General features: G+C 47.8%; 1 protein-coding gene across 1 annotated transcript; it reads right to left on the reverse strand.

Moving 5' to 3' along the window:
• Nucleotides 1–4,566: 4,566 nt before the first annotated feature.
• FAH (fumarylacetoacetate hydrolase) lies at nucleotides 4,567–21,372 on the reverse strand (the record flags this gene model as incomplete). The annotated part of the gene is made up of 14 exons (XM_082489005.1): nucleotides 4,567–4,646; nucleotides 8,404–8,521; nucleotides 9,552–9,653; nucleotides 10,633–10,679; nucleotides 11,271–11,346; nucleotides 12,116–12,246; nucleotides 12,944–13,043; nucleotides 14,444–14,496; nucleotides 14,752–14,849; nucleotides 15,388–15,478; nucleotides 16,959–17,008; nucleotides 17,971–18,092; nucleotides 18,721–18,831; nucleotides 21,292–21,372. 14 exons carry the CDS (start codon nucleotides 21,370–21,372, stop codon nucleotides 4,567–4,569), a joined length of 1,260 nt encoding a protein of 419 aa, XP_082345131.1.
• Nucleotides 21,373–21,706: the final 334 nt, after the last annotated feature.

The following is a 21,706-nucleotide window of genomic DNA, read 5'->3' on the forward strand; positions in this document are numbered from 1 at the left end:
TGAATCTCACCTACCAGCTCTGTCCCTCTTAACAAAGTCACTACCTTGACCCTGAACAGCTACTGAAAGAGCATTTTACTTTGAGTTATTACTGCCTGGTTATTGAAGGAATTATGAATATTGCTGACCTGAACATTTTCATCAAAACTAATTTTTTCTGTGATATCACATTCATTTCTAATTAGAATCTCCACAGAAAACTATTTTTGGTGAAGAATGCCACCATTTCACACAGAAAATCTATTGTTTCCCTTAAATCCTGAAATATGTTTTAAGGTTTTATTCCATGCTTTTCTTTTGACACTTAATTATACCAACAGTGCTATTATAAATTATACCCAGCTTTTTCATTACACACCAACCAGACGATGCTTTGATCTATAAGAAAATGCATCTCCAACAGTATCAAACAGAGGCTGCCCTTAGTTTTCTTACCAGCAAAATAACGAAACCAGATAAAACGTTGGTGGGCAGTATGGTTCATCGGACATACGGCCACCCCATGATAAGGCAGTACGACACCGAAGCACCCCCCGTGCCCCTTTCATCTGACATCTCAGCATTACTCACGCCCAGGATCGCTGCGCTCCATCACGGGTCGCTACCGGGAAGTGCCGACCTCCGTTGAGTGTAAAAGTCCCGGCCAGCGAGAAGGATGCTCCAGGCAAGCATAAAAGCCATAGTTCCCATTTAGATGCGAGTTTCCCTTTCCTCTGGTCAGGAAAGCAGGAGTTCTCTTCCCACACAACATTGTGTGATTCTGAATGAGGCCACCCAGGTGGCTGACACAGCAGAAAGGTTTGTTTCTCCTCCAGGCTTCTGAAGATCCAAGGAGAAATTTCTTCTCCTACACTCAGGTGGCAAACCTGCTGCTACGACAGGGCGGAGGAGAAGGAGCTCTGGGCTCGATACTTTTTTCTTTTCCTTTCATTTTTGCTGGAAGGCAGGATATAAGCAAACTAAGGAAAACAGATTTAAATCAAATTAAAATTAATAACCTCTAGAAGCAGAGAGAGCCATGCTCAAACCTAATTGCAGCAGAAGTAGAGGGGAAGCTCTCTGCAGAGAGGGCAAAACCAATTGAAATGGCATTTCAAAAATAAACTTTTCCAAGCACCAGGTCTGCGTGCTGAACTGAGAGCACCCAAATTGAAGCGCCCTACTGCTCCAAGAGCCTCATCTTTTCACTCCCATTCAGCTTCATCCCTACTCTGCAGACACATTCCCCCAAAACCAGGAGAGAGCCCCATGAGCTTCACTTTAAGGGCTAAGGGTGATAAGTGGTCCCAGCTGCCCCAGTGGAGGTGGAGCGAGTGGGAGGTGCCCAGAGCACCTGGGTCTTTCCCAAAACTTGCGTAGAGGCTGCTGCTCCCCCACCACCACCTCCCAGCCAGCGTGTGCCGCTGTGGCTATAGCGCTGCTCGTCCTAGGCACAAGCAATGCTGGTTTAGGACGGCACTCCGTGTTGCAGTATAGATCTACCCTTCGTTTGCCCCTCGGCACAGGGTACCCTGGCAGGGTGAGGATCAGTGGGGCTGGTGGCTCCGGACTTGCCGTGCCCAGCTACGGGCCCCCCCTTCTCCTCAGCGCCCACCCGAACGAAGCCCACTGCCTTCTCCTGAAGGTGAAAAGAAAGTGGCCTTGGGCATAAAAAAAAAAAAAGTTTCTCTCCTTTTTTAGCATCTTGTGGCTTTTTGGCCCCCATCCATGCAGCAGGCGGCAGATGTCTCTGAGCTCTGTCCTGAGCGCGGTTTTGGACTTTCTCCAGCTCACCTCTGAAACCTGCTCTCAGAGCTGTATCTGGTCTCCTTTCCAGAAAATCCCCACCTTCTGGGAACCTGGGACTTCTCCACTTCCCCAGGCTAAAGAAGCTCTGCTCTGTCACCTGTGGGGTCACAGGGGGGACCTTACCACCTCCCACCCATCCCCAGCATCATGCAGGGGTGCTTGGCCAGACGCTGGGGGTTGTAGTACTGGGATGGAAAGCGTGACCGCAGAAGATGCAAAGCCACCCTCATCCCTTGGGGCTGGGGCTGCAGGTGGTAGCCTGGCTCGGGGTCAGGACCCACCTTGCGGGGATTTGTGGCTGGGTGCCTCCATCCTGCCAGGGTCTGGTTTGCAGCACTGTCAGCACCACTGACCTTCCAGCCTGTCCAAGCAAGGAGCCCAATTTCCGCTTGTCAGCAGCAATTGCAGATTCAGGTTGGCTCTTTGGGAGAGGAACTCGTTGTCTGGGTACAGGACTCTCCTTTGCCCTGCACTAAGCTAGGGAAGAGCACTGTGGATTTAACAGTTTCTAATAACTGTTCCTGCACCCAGAAAGCATTGACACTGTGGTCCTTCCTGGCTGCAAAATGTCTTGCATCAAGTCAAACCCCGTGATTAATGACGCACTGCCCCGACATCTCCATCAGCTCGTGTCTCTCTGTGGGTGCACCCCTCTCCACAGACACTGCATTTCCAATACATAAAATATAGCAAGGTGCGACGTGGATGTTGCTTCTGGGAAATTTCCCCACTGGATAAATGCTTTCTGTGTCTTCCTGCCGCTGCCAGGAGTAAAGCCAGGCTGTGCTCAGAGGAACCGCACGAGTTATTTCTAAATCCAAGAAGGAAGGTGTCAACTTGTGGTTGTCATTTGAGGTCAAAAGAGAGAACAAAGCATCCTATAAATTGACAACTGAGTCAGAGTACATTAAATAAATATCTGCCTATTAGTTCAACTCTGAGTTTCCACAAGGACCTGAAGGGGAAATAGCTTTTCCTTGATAAACACTGAGCCACTGTTTTCCTGGCCAGGTCATCCCTCCTGGTGATAGTGGAATGTCTTACGCTAAAAATTTGAATTGATTTGTGGATGGTCCTCCAAGTATCATTCTTTAAATGGACTATTATTATTGCACACTGGAAGAGAGCCCGTTTCGGTGAACATGCCCCATTAGCAGTGATTTATCTGCACTGCCACATTTTTCCATTCATCTTAATTTCAGATTCATTTTTCTGTCCTGCGCGGCCAAAGGTTCCCATTCCCAATGAGCACTGGGTGCTCCCCAGGATGACATCAAACACCAGCATGGCCCACACCACCAAAACTACCTGGCAGAGCTTGGGAGGAGCAAGGGGGCAGCCGTGGGAAAGCAGCAGCCCACCCTCATCCCGCTGTTGCTGCACGAAGCCGGGAGCCTCATTAGGCTCTTCACTTTGAGGACCAAGCAAATATTTAACAAGTTCCCCTCGCACTGTACCAGAGTTCATTATCCGGTCTCCTGAGCTCCTTCAGTCAGTAATATCCTCTAATTGATGTGGTTTGGCACTTGGCCATAGAGTTAAATTGATTTGTAGACCAGCGGGAGACGGCAGATGCCCTTTACACTTGAGAAAAGTGGCATGTGGCTTTGTTTACTGCCTGCTGCAAGGGGATGCCATGGCAAGAGATGCTTTTCGGGAGTGCAGGAAGGGGGTCTGAATCCTCGGTGTCCTCTTACCACAGCCCCTGTTAGGTGACAAGGTGTGACTGCCGCTGGTGAGCTCCTGGGGATCGCTCCAGCCATGAAGGTCACCCTCCTTCCTTGACCCCAGGGAAGCTGGTGCACAGGGCGAGAGAAATGGGGAATTCCCTTCTGTAAAGCCAAGGCAAGGAGCAAGAGGTGTCTCCATGCTCTCTGTTGAGGGCTGCCCCAACACAGACTCCCAGCTCAGGGCCGGCATCAATCCATGTCCTGGGACACGGAGAGCTGCCCCTGGCTGCGTGAGGGCAGGAGGAGCGGGGACAGCCCGCCCGCTCCCGGGGCAAGGGGAGGGCAGCAGCCGTAGGCTGCCACGTGCCGGGGTGTCTTCCCAGGAACTCATCGGTGCTGCAGTGTACGGGCTGAACTCCAAAGCCTGCACAGATTTTCTTTCTACAATGCAGGAGTTTACATTTGAGCCTTGTTTAGCATTGTTAGTTGTTTGTTGTGATTATTTTTTTTTTTTTTTTACAGTACAATTTCTGTTTTCCCTATTTTAAAAGGTTGTTAGTTTGTCTAGTACTTTTTTGCTTTACTTTCCCATTGTTTTCAGTTGTATTGATTATCGCATTTGCAAATTGCTTTTTACAAATTAGTTTAGGGCATAGTCATGTAACTCTTTTTTACTCGAGATGGTCTACAAGTTTTTAGCATCCAAATGCAACTCACCTTCAGGATTTTGCCTCCACCATATTAGCACTGTGAAAAAAGGAAGTCAGCATGCAATCTCAGCTGTTATCATCAACCTAATACTCTGAATATTTGTTTACTTGGAAGCTTCTTTTTGTAATTATGAAAAAACTATTAATATAGTAGAAGAGTTAAGAATGTCACTTTCCATTTCAGTCATCTTATTCTTACTCCGAGAATTTTATGCTAGCGTTGAAATCCTTTGCTTATCAGACCAGAGAGCCATATTCATCTTTAAGATATTTATTCATAATTAAAAATAATAAGATTCCAATCACTTATATAAAAATAGTAAATCTGAATAAAGCAACATGACTGTTAGAGGTGGGGGGAGAGATTGTCCTCCTTGGATGTCCCCTTACTCCAGTCCTCATGGATCTGACAACGCTGGAAGGATTTTTCCCGAGCACTGGCCAAATCCCACGCGGAAGCCGTTGCCCTGGCAGTAACCTAGGGCCAGAAAACAACAGACAGCTTGTTCTGTAAGGACAGCAGGATTTTACCAGCAATAAAAGTGAATAAAGGGATAAAGAGACCAAAAACAAGTGGAAGCATTTCAGAAATGCGATGAGGGGTAAAAAAAAAGAACACCTGGAAGGGTTCAAGGAGCACAGGCACACAACAAAAAAAAAACCAAAGAAAAAAGAAGCACAAAACGTTAAACACAGCAATATGCAAGTTCAGTGAATATGATCAAAGAGCAAACAAGATGTGCAACATTTCTGTTTTCAAATCTAACCTGCAGCAGCATCAATCTAACTGGCAAGCTGATTCGCTGCCTAGCCCAGCCTTGCAATTAATAAAGTAAATCTGGATTCTCTCTGCAGCATTAGGACTGCTCTTCAGACACCGGGATGTTTATATCCAGAAAGATGATCACTAACCCCCCTCAAACAGCAGGACCTACCCTCACAAAATCTCTTTCGCTCGCTAAAATCGAGTAGTTTAGTTCCATGAGAAACTCAGCATCTGACTCAAAATATGCATTTAACCTCTGTTATATAAACAGGCGTTGAAGGTCTGCTGACTGCTGCTGAAGTTACCGGCCTGTGACAACATCTCCAGCTACAGGATGATTCAATCCCTCCTTACTCCGGCGTGATGGGAGACATGACTTTAGGACGGGGACCCCGCAGCACCTCTTGCTGCCACGGGCCAGCCGAGCTGCTCCAGGAAGAGCAGCCCTTAGCAAAGCTGCAGACGAAGGAGGGAAGGGGACGCAGCCAGGGGCTTCTGGCCCATCTGGGAAGACCATTCTGGGAACAAACAGCTGAGGAGACCTACTGTAGCTCTCCACTACAACAGCTGATCAAAGGAAGGACGCAAGTGGCATGTGCTGTATTTTAAGGACTGATTTCAGAGCTGGAGATGGATTTTCTGAAAATAATGACATATGTTGTCTTCCCTGCATGGGATGAAAACCAGCTGCCTTCAAGAAGCCAAGAGGGAGCTGAACAGAACAGACCTTAACCCTAATTCCCACCCTTAACACAGACCAGTGGAAACCTCCTCCGAGGAAGAGGAGGGCGGGTGGGCTCAGGCTGCAGAGCAGCCGAAGTTATTGCAGCACGAGGACAGACCCCGCCAGCTCCAACCCACAGCGCAGCCCTCACCACCAGGCTGAAGTGAAGTTTTTCCAAGGACAGCGGTGTCTGTAAGTGCTTGTGTAACAGCCTGCCCACAGACACCACCCTGGTACCTGCCGCGTAATCCTCCTTCGTAAGCGATACTTGAGCGAGACACTTACTTTAAGGCTCAGCGCAGTTTCCATGTGTCTCATTAAGCTTCACTGCCAGCTTTCCTTTGAGTGCCAGCTTATTATTTCAGTCCAGTTTAGTTATCCCCACTGTCAACTACGATTTAGAGCAGTAGCAAGGAGCAGCATGTTTAACAAAGGGAGCTCTGCGCTGCCAGCGGCGTCAGCCGGAGCAGAGTGCCGAGGAGCTACAGAGAGGGTTTTGCCGCCGGCTGCAGCACACCATCAGCAAACCCTCCTGTGCAATGCTCCCTCCCCGACATGCACTTCTTCAGAAAAAAAAAAAAAAATATTTCTCTCCTTTTATGTGTTAGGGCTCTGAAATAGCTCCCACAAGGGGAACGAGAACACAAAGTTGAAATGGGAGACTAGAAATTATAGGTTGGGCGCTTGGCAAGAGCTAATGGCAGTGCCTTGGGAGAGGATGCAGCAGCAGTCGTCCTGCCTCAAGGGTGCCCTAAGGCTCTGGGTCTGCCGTACATCATTAAATAGGAGCAGGTCCCAAACTGTCCCAGCAGACAGCCCCAGCAGCACCTGGTGCTCATGAATGGTGCAATGCCCTCATCACTACAACCACAAACTGTTGCTAGTGTAAAATAGCCCAGCGGACCAATTAAAATGAAACTGTCCCACTGGGGCAATGGTGCCTTCATCCAGGTTAACAAAAACACCGTTGTGCCATCCTTAAAGGTAAAAGACATTCAGGATTTAAAACATTTATTTGAGGGCAACTTGTTCTGGGTATGAAGAACATGGGTCGTGGTCTAGTGCCATCTGTCCCTTAGCTGGCCGCCTTGTGCCAGCAGCTCTCAAACTGCAAGGTGCTCGTTGCCAATGCGGATGTCAGCCTCTAACTCCAAAGGGATATTCATAATACCTAACTGTACCCTAATTTAGGGCTCCTGGCATAGTTACAGGAGGAAGAGCTGCAACTCTGGAGGCCAGTGTGATACTCTGAATTGCTGGAGGAGTGTCTCTCTGCACTGAATGAGCCTATGGAGAGCAGCGTCAGATGCCGACGCATTGCAGCACGAGTAGTTGCTGGGTTGCTGGGAGGCTGGAGGATGTCAAAGGTATTGGGGACTCCTTGGTTTCATCACCTACAGCTCTCTCCAGTACATCTCAATCTCCAGTTTTCTCAGCATCTTCCTCTGCAAAACTGGCAGCACCTCACAGAAACACGATTTTCAAAGCTATCGCATATGCTGCAGACAGAAGGCACCGGGGCTGTGGCTGCAGTACTACCAAAACCGCTTATAGAGCCATCACTGGGAGACAGGAATGCATCCATCTATTTTTTTTTTTTTTTTTTTGCATCACCGGAAAGTTCTTGAGTTTTGTTAAAAGGCTTTCTGAAAAAAATGAGACATTTTAGACTATGTTGGCAAAAATCCTAAAAGTTCTGGTGGGATTAAGCAGGCATAGTTATGCGGACACACTAGCATCACTTTGTCATGTCCTTCAGGTTGCTGCATAGGCATTAGTCACTCACATTGTCTCTGCCCTACGTCACATTTCACATTTCTAAGTGTTTTCTCATCGCTTGAGCCATTTTGTTCTCTGTGTAGACTCTCTGGTCACATCAGTGTGATGGAGTCGCTCAGAGCCAGGCGTGGCACTGGCTGGGTCTCATCTGATGATGCACGACATCCCACAAGATATTCTCTAAAAATTCAGTGGGTGACGCAGCAAAGACATACGTAGGTTTGAATCAAAAGTTTCTCCTGGCTGTTTTTGCCAAATATATGCCACCTCAAAGCTGTAAAGGGGCTGACAAGATGAGAGGAAAGCAAAAAATAGATTTGTTTTGCACTGGGCTTTGGATTAAAAAGAAGTAGGAGCGGGATTTAGATCACAAAACACCACGGTAGATTTCAATTCATAAAATCCTTAGTTTCTCAAGATGATGATTCAAACTATGGCCCAGCATGAACAGCTCACAAGCACAGCCCTTTTCAGAGGGGAGCTGGTCAGCTGCTCTGGCAGGCTTCATGCTGTTTCCCACATATTTAATTTGCAACACATGTCATTGAATATGCCCGTGTTATAAATGAAAGATTATTTGTAAAAATAACTTTTTTCAGCATTTGCCAAGCTCTGCTCCACATGCAAACTTGGACTGTGGTGGCAACAACACATCAACTGCTCCGAGCCCCAGGATATTTTTGCCCCTAGAGGCAAACCTGCCCCATCGTCCCCTTAGCACTCACGCACGGGCAAAGCAAGACCATCAACTCCTTAGCAAAGCAAATAATCTAATCCAGAAAGCATTTATTGTGGGGAAATTTCTATCCGCCCGCTTTTGCCTCCTGACAGGTAGGATGGAAGCGCCCGTGCTTGCATGGCAGGTATGTGCAGAACAGCCCATCTCCCCGCCAGGCGCTCGCACGACTGGGATCGATCTATGGAAACAGCCTCAGTGCAGCGTGAGAGCTGTTGTTCAGCCATTACCTGTCAAAATGATTTCATCTCCGTCCTGCAGGAATTTACGAGACTGTCCGCTGCCAAGAGGGATTTCTTTTGTTCCGTTCCAGGACAGCTCCAGCATGGAGCCGAAGCTCTCCGGCTCCTGCAGCAAGCGTTCATAAACAAATAAACAACTTTTTAGTATCTGTCCTGCTGTTAAGCTACTTGCTGCTGGAAGTACACGCACAAGTAGGTTAACTCTATGGAACAGAGTTTTGCTGTTTATTGAATTCATTGATACATTGGCTTATTTTCCTGCCTTTGCATTTTAATTGCTTGTTTGCTGTACGCAGCCATGCTTCCAGCCATTATCTGGCATGTTTAACATAGTCCTAAACCCTGTAAAAGCAGTTTGGGTCTGCTACAGAAAGAATGGAAACAAATTGAGGGCACTTCTACAAATCCAGTGCTTTTACGTAGTCACGTTCCAGAGTTTTATTTACATTTTGTTCTTCAGAAGAGCAAAGCTGGCAAATGTTTGTAAGTCTTTAATGTCAGTCTGCAGCACAATAGTTTAGAGGAAACACAAAGCACTTCGGAAAGGCTCAAAATGGAAGTATAGGTATTTCAACTTGGAAACGACTTACCCTGAAGCTGTCTTTCAGAACAGGATTTATACCTGATGTTTTAGAAAGTGCCCGTACCTTACCCATGTATTACAACAACTGTGCACGTGGCAGTAGGAGCAGAATAATAGCTTGTGAAGTTACCTCCAAATATGTAGGATTAGAGAAACTAAAAGTTATACCCATGCACCTTTTACATTCTACTCAGTAGTAAAAAAAAAGCTGCGTTTCATACAGTATAAACGGGCTGTGTGGATGCTTGTGCACAGAAATTAGTTTGCATCTGTATTCATATAGTTCTTAGGGAAGGGAACACAAGAGAAATTAAAAAAAAAAAAAAAAAAAAAAAACAACAAAACAAACCTAAAACAGTAACAACAAAAAACCCACCGCTTCTCAGTGCAATTTTGGGGCTACCAAAGCATTAGCCCAAAGTGCCTGCCCAGGAAAGAACTGCAGATATTTTCATGGCTGCTCAAATCAAACAGGGCTTAGACCCAGAGCCCCACTCGGCTGGTTTTGGCTTGCTGACCAACTCTCAGTGACTCTCGTTATTTAAACACTTACGGGTCCACTGATTGTGCCAGAGGCCAGCAGATCTCCAGGTCTGAGGTTGCAGCCGTTGATTGAATGATGAGCCAGCTGCTGTTTCATGGTCCAGTACATGTGCTGGAGGAAGGAGGAAGAGGAGGCTAAAGCAATGAAGGACAAACCTCTCTGGCATGCCATTAGCCTACACAGGCAGTATTGCATTCTCGAGATGATGCTGGTAAGCATATCCCCAAAGAAAAGTTTCCTTATTTAATCAGGAACCTTCAGCAGCCTAAAAGCGACCTCCACAGCTGCATTCCCAGTAGTTACGGTGGCCTGGCTGATGCCTTTCTAAATGGTGACCAGGAGCTGCTATGTACATATAAAACACATAATTTAACATGCAATTTAGTCCTTTAAAATCTCTCTTCTTTCAGCTGGATGTAATTTCTCATCTTCTTCTTCCTCTTTAAGGCCAGCACTGCTGACCCAGGATCCATGATTAAGTCCGGTATTTTAATGAGTTTATAGAAAAATCTCCTTCTTACTAATCTGCTGACTACTGATTTACTGATTAAGGTAATTACTATGCAAAGCTCCAAATGTGAATACAAAATTGATTGAGAAATCCTGCAGCTGGTACATACACCTCCCGGCTCCAATGAGCCTGCCGAGGCAGAGCCACCACGCTGCCCACGGAGGGGCCGGGGCAGTCCCGGGCTCGGAGCCGTGTTGCAGCAGCGAGTCTGCAGCTAAATTCCCAGCGGGAATTGCAAAGCTGTACTGCACCTCGGCACAGCAAGAGGCAATTCCCTCCGCTCTCACCGCTCCCTGCCAAATGAGCACACCACTTAGGATGCTCCGAGCAGCCTAAATCAAGCAGCGGAAAGAGCTGCCCCCTTCTTCGGTGCTCGAGCATTCAGGTGTTTCCATCTCGACAGGGGTGAACTATCACCACCCTCCGCTCTTCTCCCTCTGTCCCCTACGCACGCACGCACACACGCACGCAGGCGGCCTCATCTTCAGCTAATGCAAAAGTCAGCATTTGAAATCGCCTAAGGCTGGAGGTGATGGCATCAGCAAGATTTCAAACAAATAAAAGATGCTGGAGTCTTACCTTGAAATTGGATCTGCATATAGTCGTTGGCACGCTCATTCCTTCTCCTGCGGAAGATAAAAAATAAGAAGCAGGGAAGCAATTTGCTTGTGTTAGATGAATGATGTTGGAGTCTTTAGATTTTACAGATGGATGGAGACTTCTTTTATCATTGTAATCCCTAGCAGGAAACAAGGAATAACGTTTTCTATCCCGATAAGGCGGCCAGCATTTCAAAGAAAACAAGCGGGTGGATGGCACTGGGGTAGTATTGAGGTGCCCATTTCCTACTCTCTGCCCTACTAAGGAACCAACACCTGGACCTACCCGTCAGCAGGGCCATGAGCTGCAGGTCTGAGCCAAGTTAACATCCGAATCTCACGTATATCTGCTCTTTCCATGCCCCGCTTACCCCTGCCCATGCAGGCAGAGCTCCTCATCGTAAGCTGATCCTCTGGGAGGCATTCCCTCCGTGACACATTGCTGCACGGCCAACGGGGGACATGAAGAGCTTTGCCTCTTTCTCTGACAGAGGCAATCTGGGCAAAGATGGAAAAAGAGAACCGCAGGGCCAAGAGCAAAGCTGTCTGAACTACGTGGTGGTTCTGCATCCCTTAGTTGGCAATTTCAGCTTTATAACCCGCTCAGCATTGCCGTACCTTTAATAGCAACAAAGAGCTTGATGTCGAAAGTGTAGGGTTCTTTATCCTGAAGGTAGGGCAGCGGCTTGGGATCCTAAAAGCATATAAAAGGCACCACAGTCTAAACAAACAGAAAGGAAAAATTCCACGAGCCATCCCAGTGACTTTTTGTTTAACCGGCCTGTGCTGCACACCCCATTTACTTCACTGTTGTTACTGCTCAGATTATTGCTTTGCTTGCTCTTATGCACACACTTTTAAAGATCTTTCTGAACAGACGTGATATCCATATAATCCAATTCCTTCTTCTGCACGTAGGCTCCAAAGGCCCTCTCCATCATTACAGCGTGGATGTTTATCTAAAACGAATAGAGCGCTAGCACACCTTTTCTCTGTGCAGGCACAGAGAAGATGGTGAGTTCTGCGCAAGAATCTTTATTATCTTTTTCAATTTTAACTAAACCTCTACATAATGCAGGCCACTGGAAATGCTTGAACAAAGTGTTTTGGCTTGAGTCCACTCTCTCTCCACTGTTTGCTGGATGCCAAGGGCTACCAAACACTAAGCAGAAGCTCTCTGCTTAGTTTGTTTTCCAGGTGTTTTGAAGGAGATGATTTTTCTGCCCTGCTCAAGCAGGCAGGATTACAGCTCAGGGCACAATGTGCCAGCGCCAGTGTCAGCAATGAGCATTTGAATTCAGGGTGCCTTCATACATTTGGAAGCAGGATCACACTTGTAAACTCTTTGTAGAAAGTTCTTGGCAGTGATACAGCTCAGTGATTTCTACTGATGGGACCTGCCAGTTCTGCTGAGATTTGTCTAGCGCTGCTTTTCCTTTATTTCAACCCTTTCTCTTGCTAACCTGGACAGGGTTTGGCAACACGAATGGCATGAGAGCTTCCATGGTAACAACCCAAGGAGAGATGGTTGTGCCAAAGCTCTTGCTCAGGAAGGGACCCAGAGGAACGTATTCCCATTTCTGGATGTCACGGGCTAGGAAGAAAAAATTCAAAGCAATGCTGTTAAACATATCCTAGGATCTGCGCAGCCATCACACCTGTGAAAGAGTAACACGGATTGGAAATGCTATCACCACCCTTTTCCAGCCATTGTGCCCACATCCTCATTTAAATCCATCCCTTTCAGACCCTCAAACCAGTTTTCTTAGACCAGCTAGATTAGGAAGAAAAGTCAGCAATAATTAAAACAAGCCAGGCCATCCTCATGTAACCAGTATTTTTATCCCCAGTTTAGTTAATGCTTTTATACCCAGCTAATGGTCCGTGCCAGTCATAGGGCCAATTCCAATGAGTTAAATCTATGCAGAGACTGAGGGATTTGTGATTGCCAAATGCTTTTCCTACTCCTGACACTGAAATCGATCCTCTGTTGGAATCACCATCCTCAGGTCTGCTCCATCCCTGCCCAGAAGAAACTAGACTGATATTAGCTCTTTCATAAGTAAATAAATCTTCATTAGGCAGCAATTTCTGGTTCTACTGATTGATTGAAGACGGATTGAGACAGAGCCCAAGAAATGCAGACAGTATTTCACTTTTATCCCTTTCAGCTGTACCCAGAGGTTTCAACGATCACTATTCTACTATCAAAATATATAATTTATCCCTATCTAAGGTTTCCCGTGATGCTGTGACCCCCTCTCCAGGCAGACTCCCGCAGCACTGATTACCGCTCCAGTCATTCATAAGGACCATCCCAAAGATGTGTTCCTGGGCTCTGCTGATAGGAATTGGCTCTCCATACTTGTTTCCAGGACCCACAAAGAATGCCTGAAATTGAAAAGCAAACTGTTGATTAAAGAATTTTTTGAAGCTAAAAATCCTTATTGCACAGAGGTTTACACGCACAAGCAACAGAGGCGGGACAGGATGGGTTTTGCATCATTTTCCATACACAACTAGGCAAAACCCATGGCCTACTCCCTCTTTTCTTCCCCTCCATGAAGCTGGCAGGCTTGAAGCACTTAAGAGCACTGTGTTGCTAAGAGACAGTCGTTAAACAAGGGGATGATGTTGTCAAAATGCAGAAGCAAAAATGGTCCCTCCTAATTTCAATCCGGATACAGAACAGGTTTGCCCACTTAAGTGACTCTGTTTGCTGCAGGCAGTGAACAGGAAAAAGTTTAAAGTCATCCGAGGGGATGCTGAATGTGGCTGGAGCCCATCAGGACGGCGGGGAAGGGGAGGCAGGTGGAGAAATGTGCCCACTAAGTAAAACAGGTCATGAACTGGATGCCTGTGCTTGCTCCCCTAGAAAACGTACAGCCTGAGCACGCGGCAGAGAAATCTACAGGGAATCTCAGTTGTCTCTTTCCACAAACAATATGGAAGTTTTTTGTTCCAAAGCCTTCATCAGTCTAAATCCGCTCTCACAGCAGCCAGTGGTAAAATTCAGGCTGTAAAGCACAGTATGGTGGCACTTTGTGTACCCCACTTTATGGGACTGCCTCCCACTTTATATATAGCATTGTTCTGCAAAGCATACAGCATTAAAGGCTTTCATTTCATTTTTAGTACCATTTCCCTTAATATTAGACCTCTTCCACTTTTTTTTTTAAAGGGAAGAGATGGGAAATAAATCATATAAAATTATATACAACATATAAATCATAATGAACAATCCTATAAACCTCTCCCTTCTGGATCACACTAAGCTACAAGAAGATGCACCTTCCAAAGATGTTTTGTTAAAACAGCCACAGCACAGGTTTCATCTTTCCAGCCAGAAGGACGAGGAGTTTGAATTACACTGCCAAGAACTCACGGCTTCCTCTGCTCTAGACTCAAGGCTCAGTCAGTCTGTACTTCCAAAATCCCCAGCATCCATTAAAAGATCCTGGCCACAGTGCAGAGCTAACGGCTAACCAGATAACAGGCTGGGATACCTGATAAAAAGAATTACGCCTGCCTGCTTCCAGCCTGCTGCACTGGTGCTCAGATTTGGCCAGACGAGTTCTTTCCAGCCTGAAAGCTGTATTAGCCAACCGCTGAATGAGCTCTGCAGCTGGGCAGAAGGGAAGGTTTCCCCCCTAGAAATCTTTATTGCCTGCTGCACAGACTGCTTAGAGGGAAACGTGGGAATGGACCTTACAAGCCATTCATTTTAGAAGAAGCTAAACCTACCTTTTCTTTCCTGTTTCTAATTTAATGGAATAAAAGCCCCGTCTTACCATTTCTAACTCGATATCCAGACGCTTACAAGCACCAAACACTGGAGGTTTATCTGTGGGCAGAAGAAAGAGTATTTTATGACAGGAAGGCAAGTAGGGAAACAAAATTAACAGCCAGAAGAAACAGAGTGGCTGGTTCTGCCTGGCTTGCAAATGCAAGATGGACTTGACTTGGGGCTTTCTCTTGCCCTGAGCCCAGACTGGACTTTAGAAAAGGCATCCCAGACCCTTCCTCTTGCAGGAAAAATTAAAAATAAAATAAAAAAAAAACACTAAGAAGCCACATTAAAAGCTCACCATGGACTCACCATTATCAGGTCTCATTTGCCCCACAGGTCTCCGGATGGGTGTCCCAGACACCACAACGGACGATGCCCGGCCGTGATAACCAACGGGTAAGTGCAGCCTTGTGAAAGAGCATCCCAGAGCATGTGTTAGCTGTGTAACCATCACCATCCAGAGCCACCTTCTGGGGTGAAAGCACCACAGGGGTGCGAGGCACGAGGCGAGAGCTCTGCATAGATGAGCACGGACATTTGCACCTTACTTGCTCTGAGATGAAGATGTGAACAAACTATAATCCAAAGCCACGTGGCTGTGTTAACGCACTTCTGTGCCACTGCTCCACTTAATTCCATGGAGCTTAAACCCTGCTTCCTTGTCACTAAGCAAAACATGATTTTTTAGGTAAATCTGTCTTTGAACCAGAGGGCTGCATTGCAATCAGTGCGGCTGCTGCAACGAAATGCAGCGCAGGCTCGGCTAAGGCTGGGGAAATGTGGTTTTCGGTTCTGTTATCAAACTCTTGACAGTACAGATTCTCATCCGCTATGAACTCAAATCGGTGTCTTGCTGAAAGACTACTTGGATCTTTAAAACTTATATATACATGTAGATAAGCATGCAAAATAATGCTGCTCCAGAGAAAAAAATTAACTACCCACCAGTTAGGCATCAAAGCGTTCTCCTTTCCCCTAAACATGATCCCAACGTTTGTGGCATGTTGGCGTGAAGAATAGAAGTCAGTGTAATCTCCTGCGTGGAAAGAAGCCCATAAAATAAGGAACAATGGTAGGAAAGTCCCTCATCTGCTGGGGCTAAAGCACATCCTACATGGCTGGCAATGAAAAGAGCAGGAAAGGAGACAGCAAGAGCATCAGGCAGAGGCATGTAGCAACATTTAATGTTATTAGCACGGAGATGTATTTAGTAAAAGTGGTGATTAAGAGTTCAGCTATAAATTTTGCATACAAAACTGGGTTGGTGGGTTTTTTTTTTTTTTTTGAAGCCTCCAGTAAAGAAGAGGGGGGGGGAAGCGCAAGGAGGTGAAGCAGCAGCATCTTTCCAGAGGCGATCCAGGTCCCACTGCTCTCTGTCTCGCCGGTGGTACCCAGGTGGAGGGAATCGGCTCATACTCAGGGCATCTGCTGCCCTCTGCTGCCATCCCTGGCAAACAGCTCCCCGCCTCTCCGCTTACTGGGAAATCAGAGGGTTGGGGGGAAAAATACTCAGCTTGGGAAGAGGCATTTACATTATGTTAAGTTGTTTTGCAAGCTGGGAAAGTTATCTTGCAGCCTCAGCAGAGGATACAGCGAGTGTCTGCTCTCAGGACAAGCACGAATCATGCACAGGACAGAGCTGAACACAAGTGTAGTAGAAATCTAAATAACTTGTAGCTGAGCACTCTCACTCACAGCACTCCTGAGTGCCAGGAGCCAGCAACGTTTTGACAGGACATATTCGATCTGAAACTATTTGCATGACAGTAGCACATCTATGGGAACTCATCACGGTTCCTCTGAGTCAGGCTAGACTTTGTCCCAAACCAGGGCTCTGCCCCACGGGAGCCAGAAGCCCAGCGGGAACAGAGCTTGGCCGGAAAATGGGCAAGTTCATGTTCCCGCTCCTGTGAAGGTCACATCCCATGAGTGATTTTGATCAAGTTGGTTTGGGTCCAAAGATAAATTTCTGTTAAAAACAGGAGAATGTTTATATATCTATGTGGATATACTCACTCCAAAGCAGTCCATGGCCTCGTGGGAGTGGAGGTAAGATTTGGGATGCAGAGTAATAGTCGGAGAGGAGACTCAGGTGTGTTTATGAGGCTATGCCGGAGCATCCGCCTCGCAAAACTTTGGAAGAGCTGAATTATTTTCTGATAGCAAATGGGGGAAATGTTGGAAACTGAACAAGTGTTTCTTCCCTGGCTCTAGTCACAAAGGCCTTTGGTGATGCCAACCTGGTGACAAGAGTTATATGGCACCAGACAACCCCAATTTAGTGAAAAACGCATCCAGGAATTTTCTGGCTGCTATGGAGCTCCCCCAGGCTTTTATTCTTGTGCCACAGACAGCACCTACCTTTCATTATGTACAATAATCTACTTCTGGCTCCCGCAAAACCCATTCCCTGTCACAGCTGTGATCTGTCTGTCTGAGCGAGCTGGAAATAAAGCAGCTTTGGCAGGCGGGAGGGAAGGGCAGCGCTGAGCGGCCCTCAGCTGCGGGAGACTCACCGATGTGGGCCGGGAGGTGCATCGTCGCAGAAGCCTGAGGAACAAACGCTCTGAAATGAAAAACCACGACTTCAGCTCTGGGAAAACTTGCAGGTCTCACCCCTAAGTGGTTTATCAGCACGTAAGAGGCTGACTCGCCCTCCTAGCTCCTTCCTTAATTTATTTTTGCAAAGCCTTGCAGCAAAAAAAAACCAACCCAAACTGCCAGAAAAACTTAGATGACTGCACGAGGTGCTGTTACTGGGGTGGTTCTGACCAAAAGGAGCCTCCATCAGGGAGGGAGCCGGCTGGTTTCCCAAGGGACACGGAGAAACACCCCATGCACACAGCTGAGCACGTCACCGCCGCCTCTGCGGTGCGGAGAGGATGATTTTTAACGGACACAGCTCTTGGGGTGTCCGGTTTGAGCCGCTGGGGCTGCTCAGGGAAGGTCCCTGTGTCCAGCAGCGGTTCAGCCCCTCTCCTGCACAGGGAATGCCCCCGGCAAGACAGGGGGGAACAGCTCCTGCTCGCTGCCGGGGCGGCGTTTAAAGCATTGCTCCGGACAAGCAAGAAGGTGTGTGATTAATGGACGCACAGGTTTTCCCGTCAGCGCAGCACAGAGCGGAGCACAGCCCTCCCCTCCCACTCCCACACCGGCACGCTGCCCCCGCATCGGAAGCCGATTTGCGACAATGGGTCCGGTTTTAGCCAAACGAGGGGGTTTCTGAGGAGCGATTGGAGGGGTCTCCCCGCAGCAGAAGAGGCTCCAGGCGGGACAGGCCGGGCCGTGCTGGGGGAGGTGGGAGAGGTGGAGCAGAGACCCGCGCAGCCACCTCTCCATGGAAGGCCGCGGCGGAGGGGATGTAATTCAGAGAGGGAAGCCCTCAGTATGCTCCAACCCCATGGAGGTGGCAGATGGCCACCTTCAGACCTCAGGTTTTGGTGCCTGGGATCAGCGGGCGCTCCCGGCGGTACCACACGCCGCTGAAAGGCCCCCGCGCCCCACCGCGACTCCCCACTGCCGCCTCACCTCCTCCGCAGCTCCGTGTTGTCCCTCAGGGCTGGCTCGCCGGCTGACAGCAGCTTCTGGAGAAAAGCCCTCGCCTCCGTCCACGCCGCCCGGCCCAGCCCCATGAAGGCGTTCAGGGTAGGCTGACAGGCCGCACAGAGAGGAGGGGCGGCGGATAAAACACCACGTTTTGCTTAACCTTCGCGTGCATGGAAGACGTCCTGCACGTCCACCCCGGGGCTGACGGGACGGGTTACGTGGCGGTGGCTGCCCAGGTTGCCCGTCCTCCCTGTCCATAACCACCTGCGCCCCCGTCCTCCCACCACAGGTCCTCTGAAGCAGGACCTGCTGCGTGTTCGCATCGTGCCCGTCCTGACACACTACTTCAGACCTCAGCAGCTTTGATACCCCAACCAGACACCATTTATATTTACCCGTACCCTTAACGCAACTCCCTTATCATTAAAATCCCATCCAATTCCTTGCCATGAAGTGCTGAAGGCACAAGCGGGATTGAAGTAGTGTTTTGCCTTTGTGTCAGACCTCTGCATTGCCAAAGTCTGACGAAACTTTCAGCGAAATTGTCCTTTGAACCCCGATGGCCCTGCTGTCCTTGCTGTTGCAGGGGCGATGAGTTTTCCCTGCACGCAGAGCCCGCCTGACCACACATTTCCAGTTCATGTTTGTTATCTCACCACCAATTGTTAAAATCGCTCATGGAATATTTCTAAAATGTGCGTGGAAATTAGAACAACAGCCTCTGATAAATACCTGGTCGAAGACATGCTGATGTTTGGCAAGAGCTGGTCCATTGAACAGATGTTTAATGACGCTGAGATCCAAAATCTGGTCCCCAATCGCTACCCCGAGCCTGTGCCTGGGCTGCAAAGCAGCGAGAGGAGGGGGGAAGAGAAGAAGAGGTTATGCGTGTACCCACAAATCTTCCGAAGAGGGCATGGGGGAAGACAGTGACCGCAGAGAGTTTAATCCATCAGGGACAAGGGTCTGATATCACAGCAATTGACCACTAAAAGCCACTCGATGAGACTGGACGCTGAAAAACGTTAAGACCTAGAGGCAGAGCATCATCGCAGACTCCCTGTAGACCTTGAGGGCTGGGAGAGAGCCTTCTCCTCATCCCCATCTTTTGGGGGAAAGATAGGACAACAAGCAGAGATTCCTTTCCCTCCTCCCTTTCCCCCAGAAGTATTTGCCCACCCCTCATTGACGACAAGCATTGCAGAATTAGTCCTGAATAATCTGAAATATACTGCGAATGCTATTCCTCTTTCTATAGGTGGGGAAGTGAAGCACAGACACACTATGGGCAGGACTGATCTCACTCCTATAACCATGTAAGCTGAGAAACGGGCATCTCCGCACCACAGTTCCTCCCCAGAAGACGAAGTGTGCTCTTGACTCCGCTGACAGTATCGGCAACGTAGCACATCTTGCTCAGCCACCTTATTTCTGTACGACATCGAATGAGGCTGCCCTACGCAGCCCATCCTCACGCCGTGCAAGGAGCCCATGACACGCGTGCAAACCCCGGTCTAGATCCTCGCTACAGGGACAGATTCCCGCACGGGAGGGAGATGGCGGCTGCGTTTGCCGGACAGATGCAACCGAGGACACAAAGGCCCTGTTCATCCACCGTAGCTCTCGCAGGGCCGGCGCCAAGCGCGTGCGGAGCCGGCGGCGACGGCGGGGGAGCAGCACGGACGATCCCACTGCAGCTCGGCCGCAGCTGGACGGGGGGTTATAAAAATGCTGCAGCGCTCAAAGAGAAATTTAAATTATTCCTGTCTTTAGGCAATTAAAGACAAACTAGTTACAGTCGTTACGAAAACTAGCTTACCAAAAGGGAATGACCACCTGTGAAAATCCATGCTATTAAACCTATTTTTTAACTTTTAATTTCTAAACAAGATTCCAAATGTAATAATAAGTATTTATTCAGCAAACATTCCTGCAGAAAAAAAACCCTAAAGGTCATGTCAGGTTAATTTGTAACTGGGATAGTCAGGAATGACATCAACTGCTTTAGCTTGAAACCATTACAACATTGGGCTACTTTTAGAACATTATTTTCCTAAATAATTTCCATAAGTCCTCGCCTGTCTTTTCACAGGGTTTGGGTGAAGATGTTTTCTTCAGAGAACTGTTACTGGAGAGGCAGAAAAATAATCCAAACTTGCTAGATAACAACACACACATCTAGGAAGAGATTAAGTGAACCATCTTGGTTTTATCTTTGGAAAATACCACATCAGAAAACACAATCTTTCGGTTTAAATTCTTTTTTTTTTAAGCCTGCATGGATAAGCCGAGACAGCAGAAACCGGGAGATAATCGTGAAGTTTCCTTGAGCAATGATAAAGAAATCCTTCACTTTTTCTTTCCGAGATGCGGCTCTTGGCTCGTTTCCCTTTCTCCAGGAGGACACATCTCCAGGGCTCCGTCCCGTCAGACACTTGGAGGTGTGAGGTTCAGCCCAGGTGGGCTCAGTTCTCATGAAAATGGGAACTGGGAGCTGCCTCCTTGGAAGAAAGGCTGAACCGTGTTTTCTTATGCGATGGTAAAATATAAAGCCCGAAGCTGGCTCAGCCTGTGGCCTTCGGGCACAGCTTTAAAAGTTAACACACTGCTACACGTTTAATGCATCACTGCATAAATGTACGCCTGCAAAGACGGGACCGCTGCGAAGACACAAACGAAACACACATGTTGTGCCCTGGTCACCAAAAACACTGACCACGAGCAGGCTCTTAACAGACCAGAAGACAACACTCGTTGCAAATACGGTGTTTCCAGCTCAGACTTCATTTTTCCCCTTATGTCAGTTCATGTTGTGCCAAAGGGACTGGGCGCTACAGAATTAACAGCGGATTAAAATTAATATTTAATGTGGCTTCTTAAGGGTGACGGTGTGATTACACTCAGTCACAAAGAAAATGAGGGACTGAGTTAAAATAATAAAAAAAAAAGTCAGTGCAAACTGTTCCGTGCTTCTACTTAGAAAGGATCAAATGCAGATTTAATGATTTCACAAAAACAGTTGAAAACACACAAAACCCACTCTATGTATTAGCCGAAGTACTTCTCATAAGCGTTAACGCTTCTCATTTCTTTTATGCAATTTCGAAGAAGCTGTCATCAAAATAACCACATCAAGAAAAAAAGACAATGCGGCAGCTCCGGCTTTGCTGTCAGGTCAGGAGCCCGTACAAGTGTCTCAGGCTGGAAAGTTTTCCTTTATCCCAGGTTGCCGGGAATTTCTGCTCTTATTCACAGCCTCAGGACAATTACAACACTCCAAGGACAAAGGTTGTTGTTACTCACCTCCTCCTTAGTGGAGAAAACCCCATAGGGGAGATTTTGGAGAGGAAAATCTGAGTCCTTGTCTACCTGGATGAAAGACATGCTGACCACCGAGCAGCCCCTGCTAACAGACGACCCCCACCTCCTGGGCTGCTGCACACCTTCCTAGGAGGAAGATCCTCTCCAGATGTTATAACCCGGAGCACAGAAGCACCAAATCCCACCCTCCATCCTCAGCCCTGAACCAATCACGGTCCCGTCTCCATCCCACCCCTCTGCAGCGGTTAATTAGTGCCAGAGGTTCGCATGAGTCAGCAGCTGTTAACTGTTCCCAGCGAGGCAGGGACCGGTGGAGAAACAGGCTCTTCCTGCTGGATAAAGCCTCCTATGGAACTGGGACCTCCTTTGAACAGGTAAATGGCTGCGGGTGAGGGAT

This window comes from Vanellus vanellus (genome assembly GCF_965231255.1).
Source record: "Vanellus vanellus genome assembly, chromosome: 11".
Taxonomy (NCBI): domain Eukaryota; kingdom Metazoa; phylum Chordata; class Aves; order Charadriiformes; family Charadriidae; genus Vanellus; species Vanellus vanellus.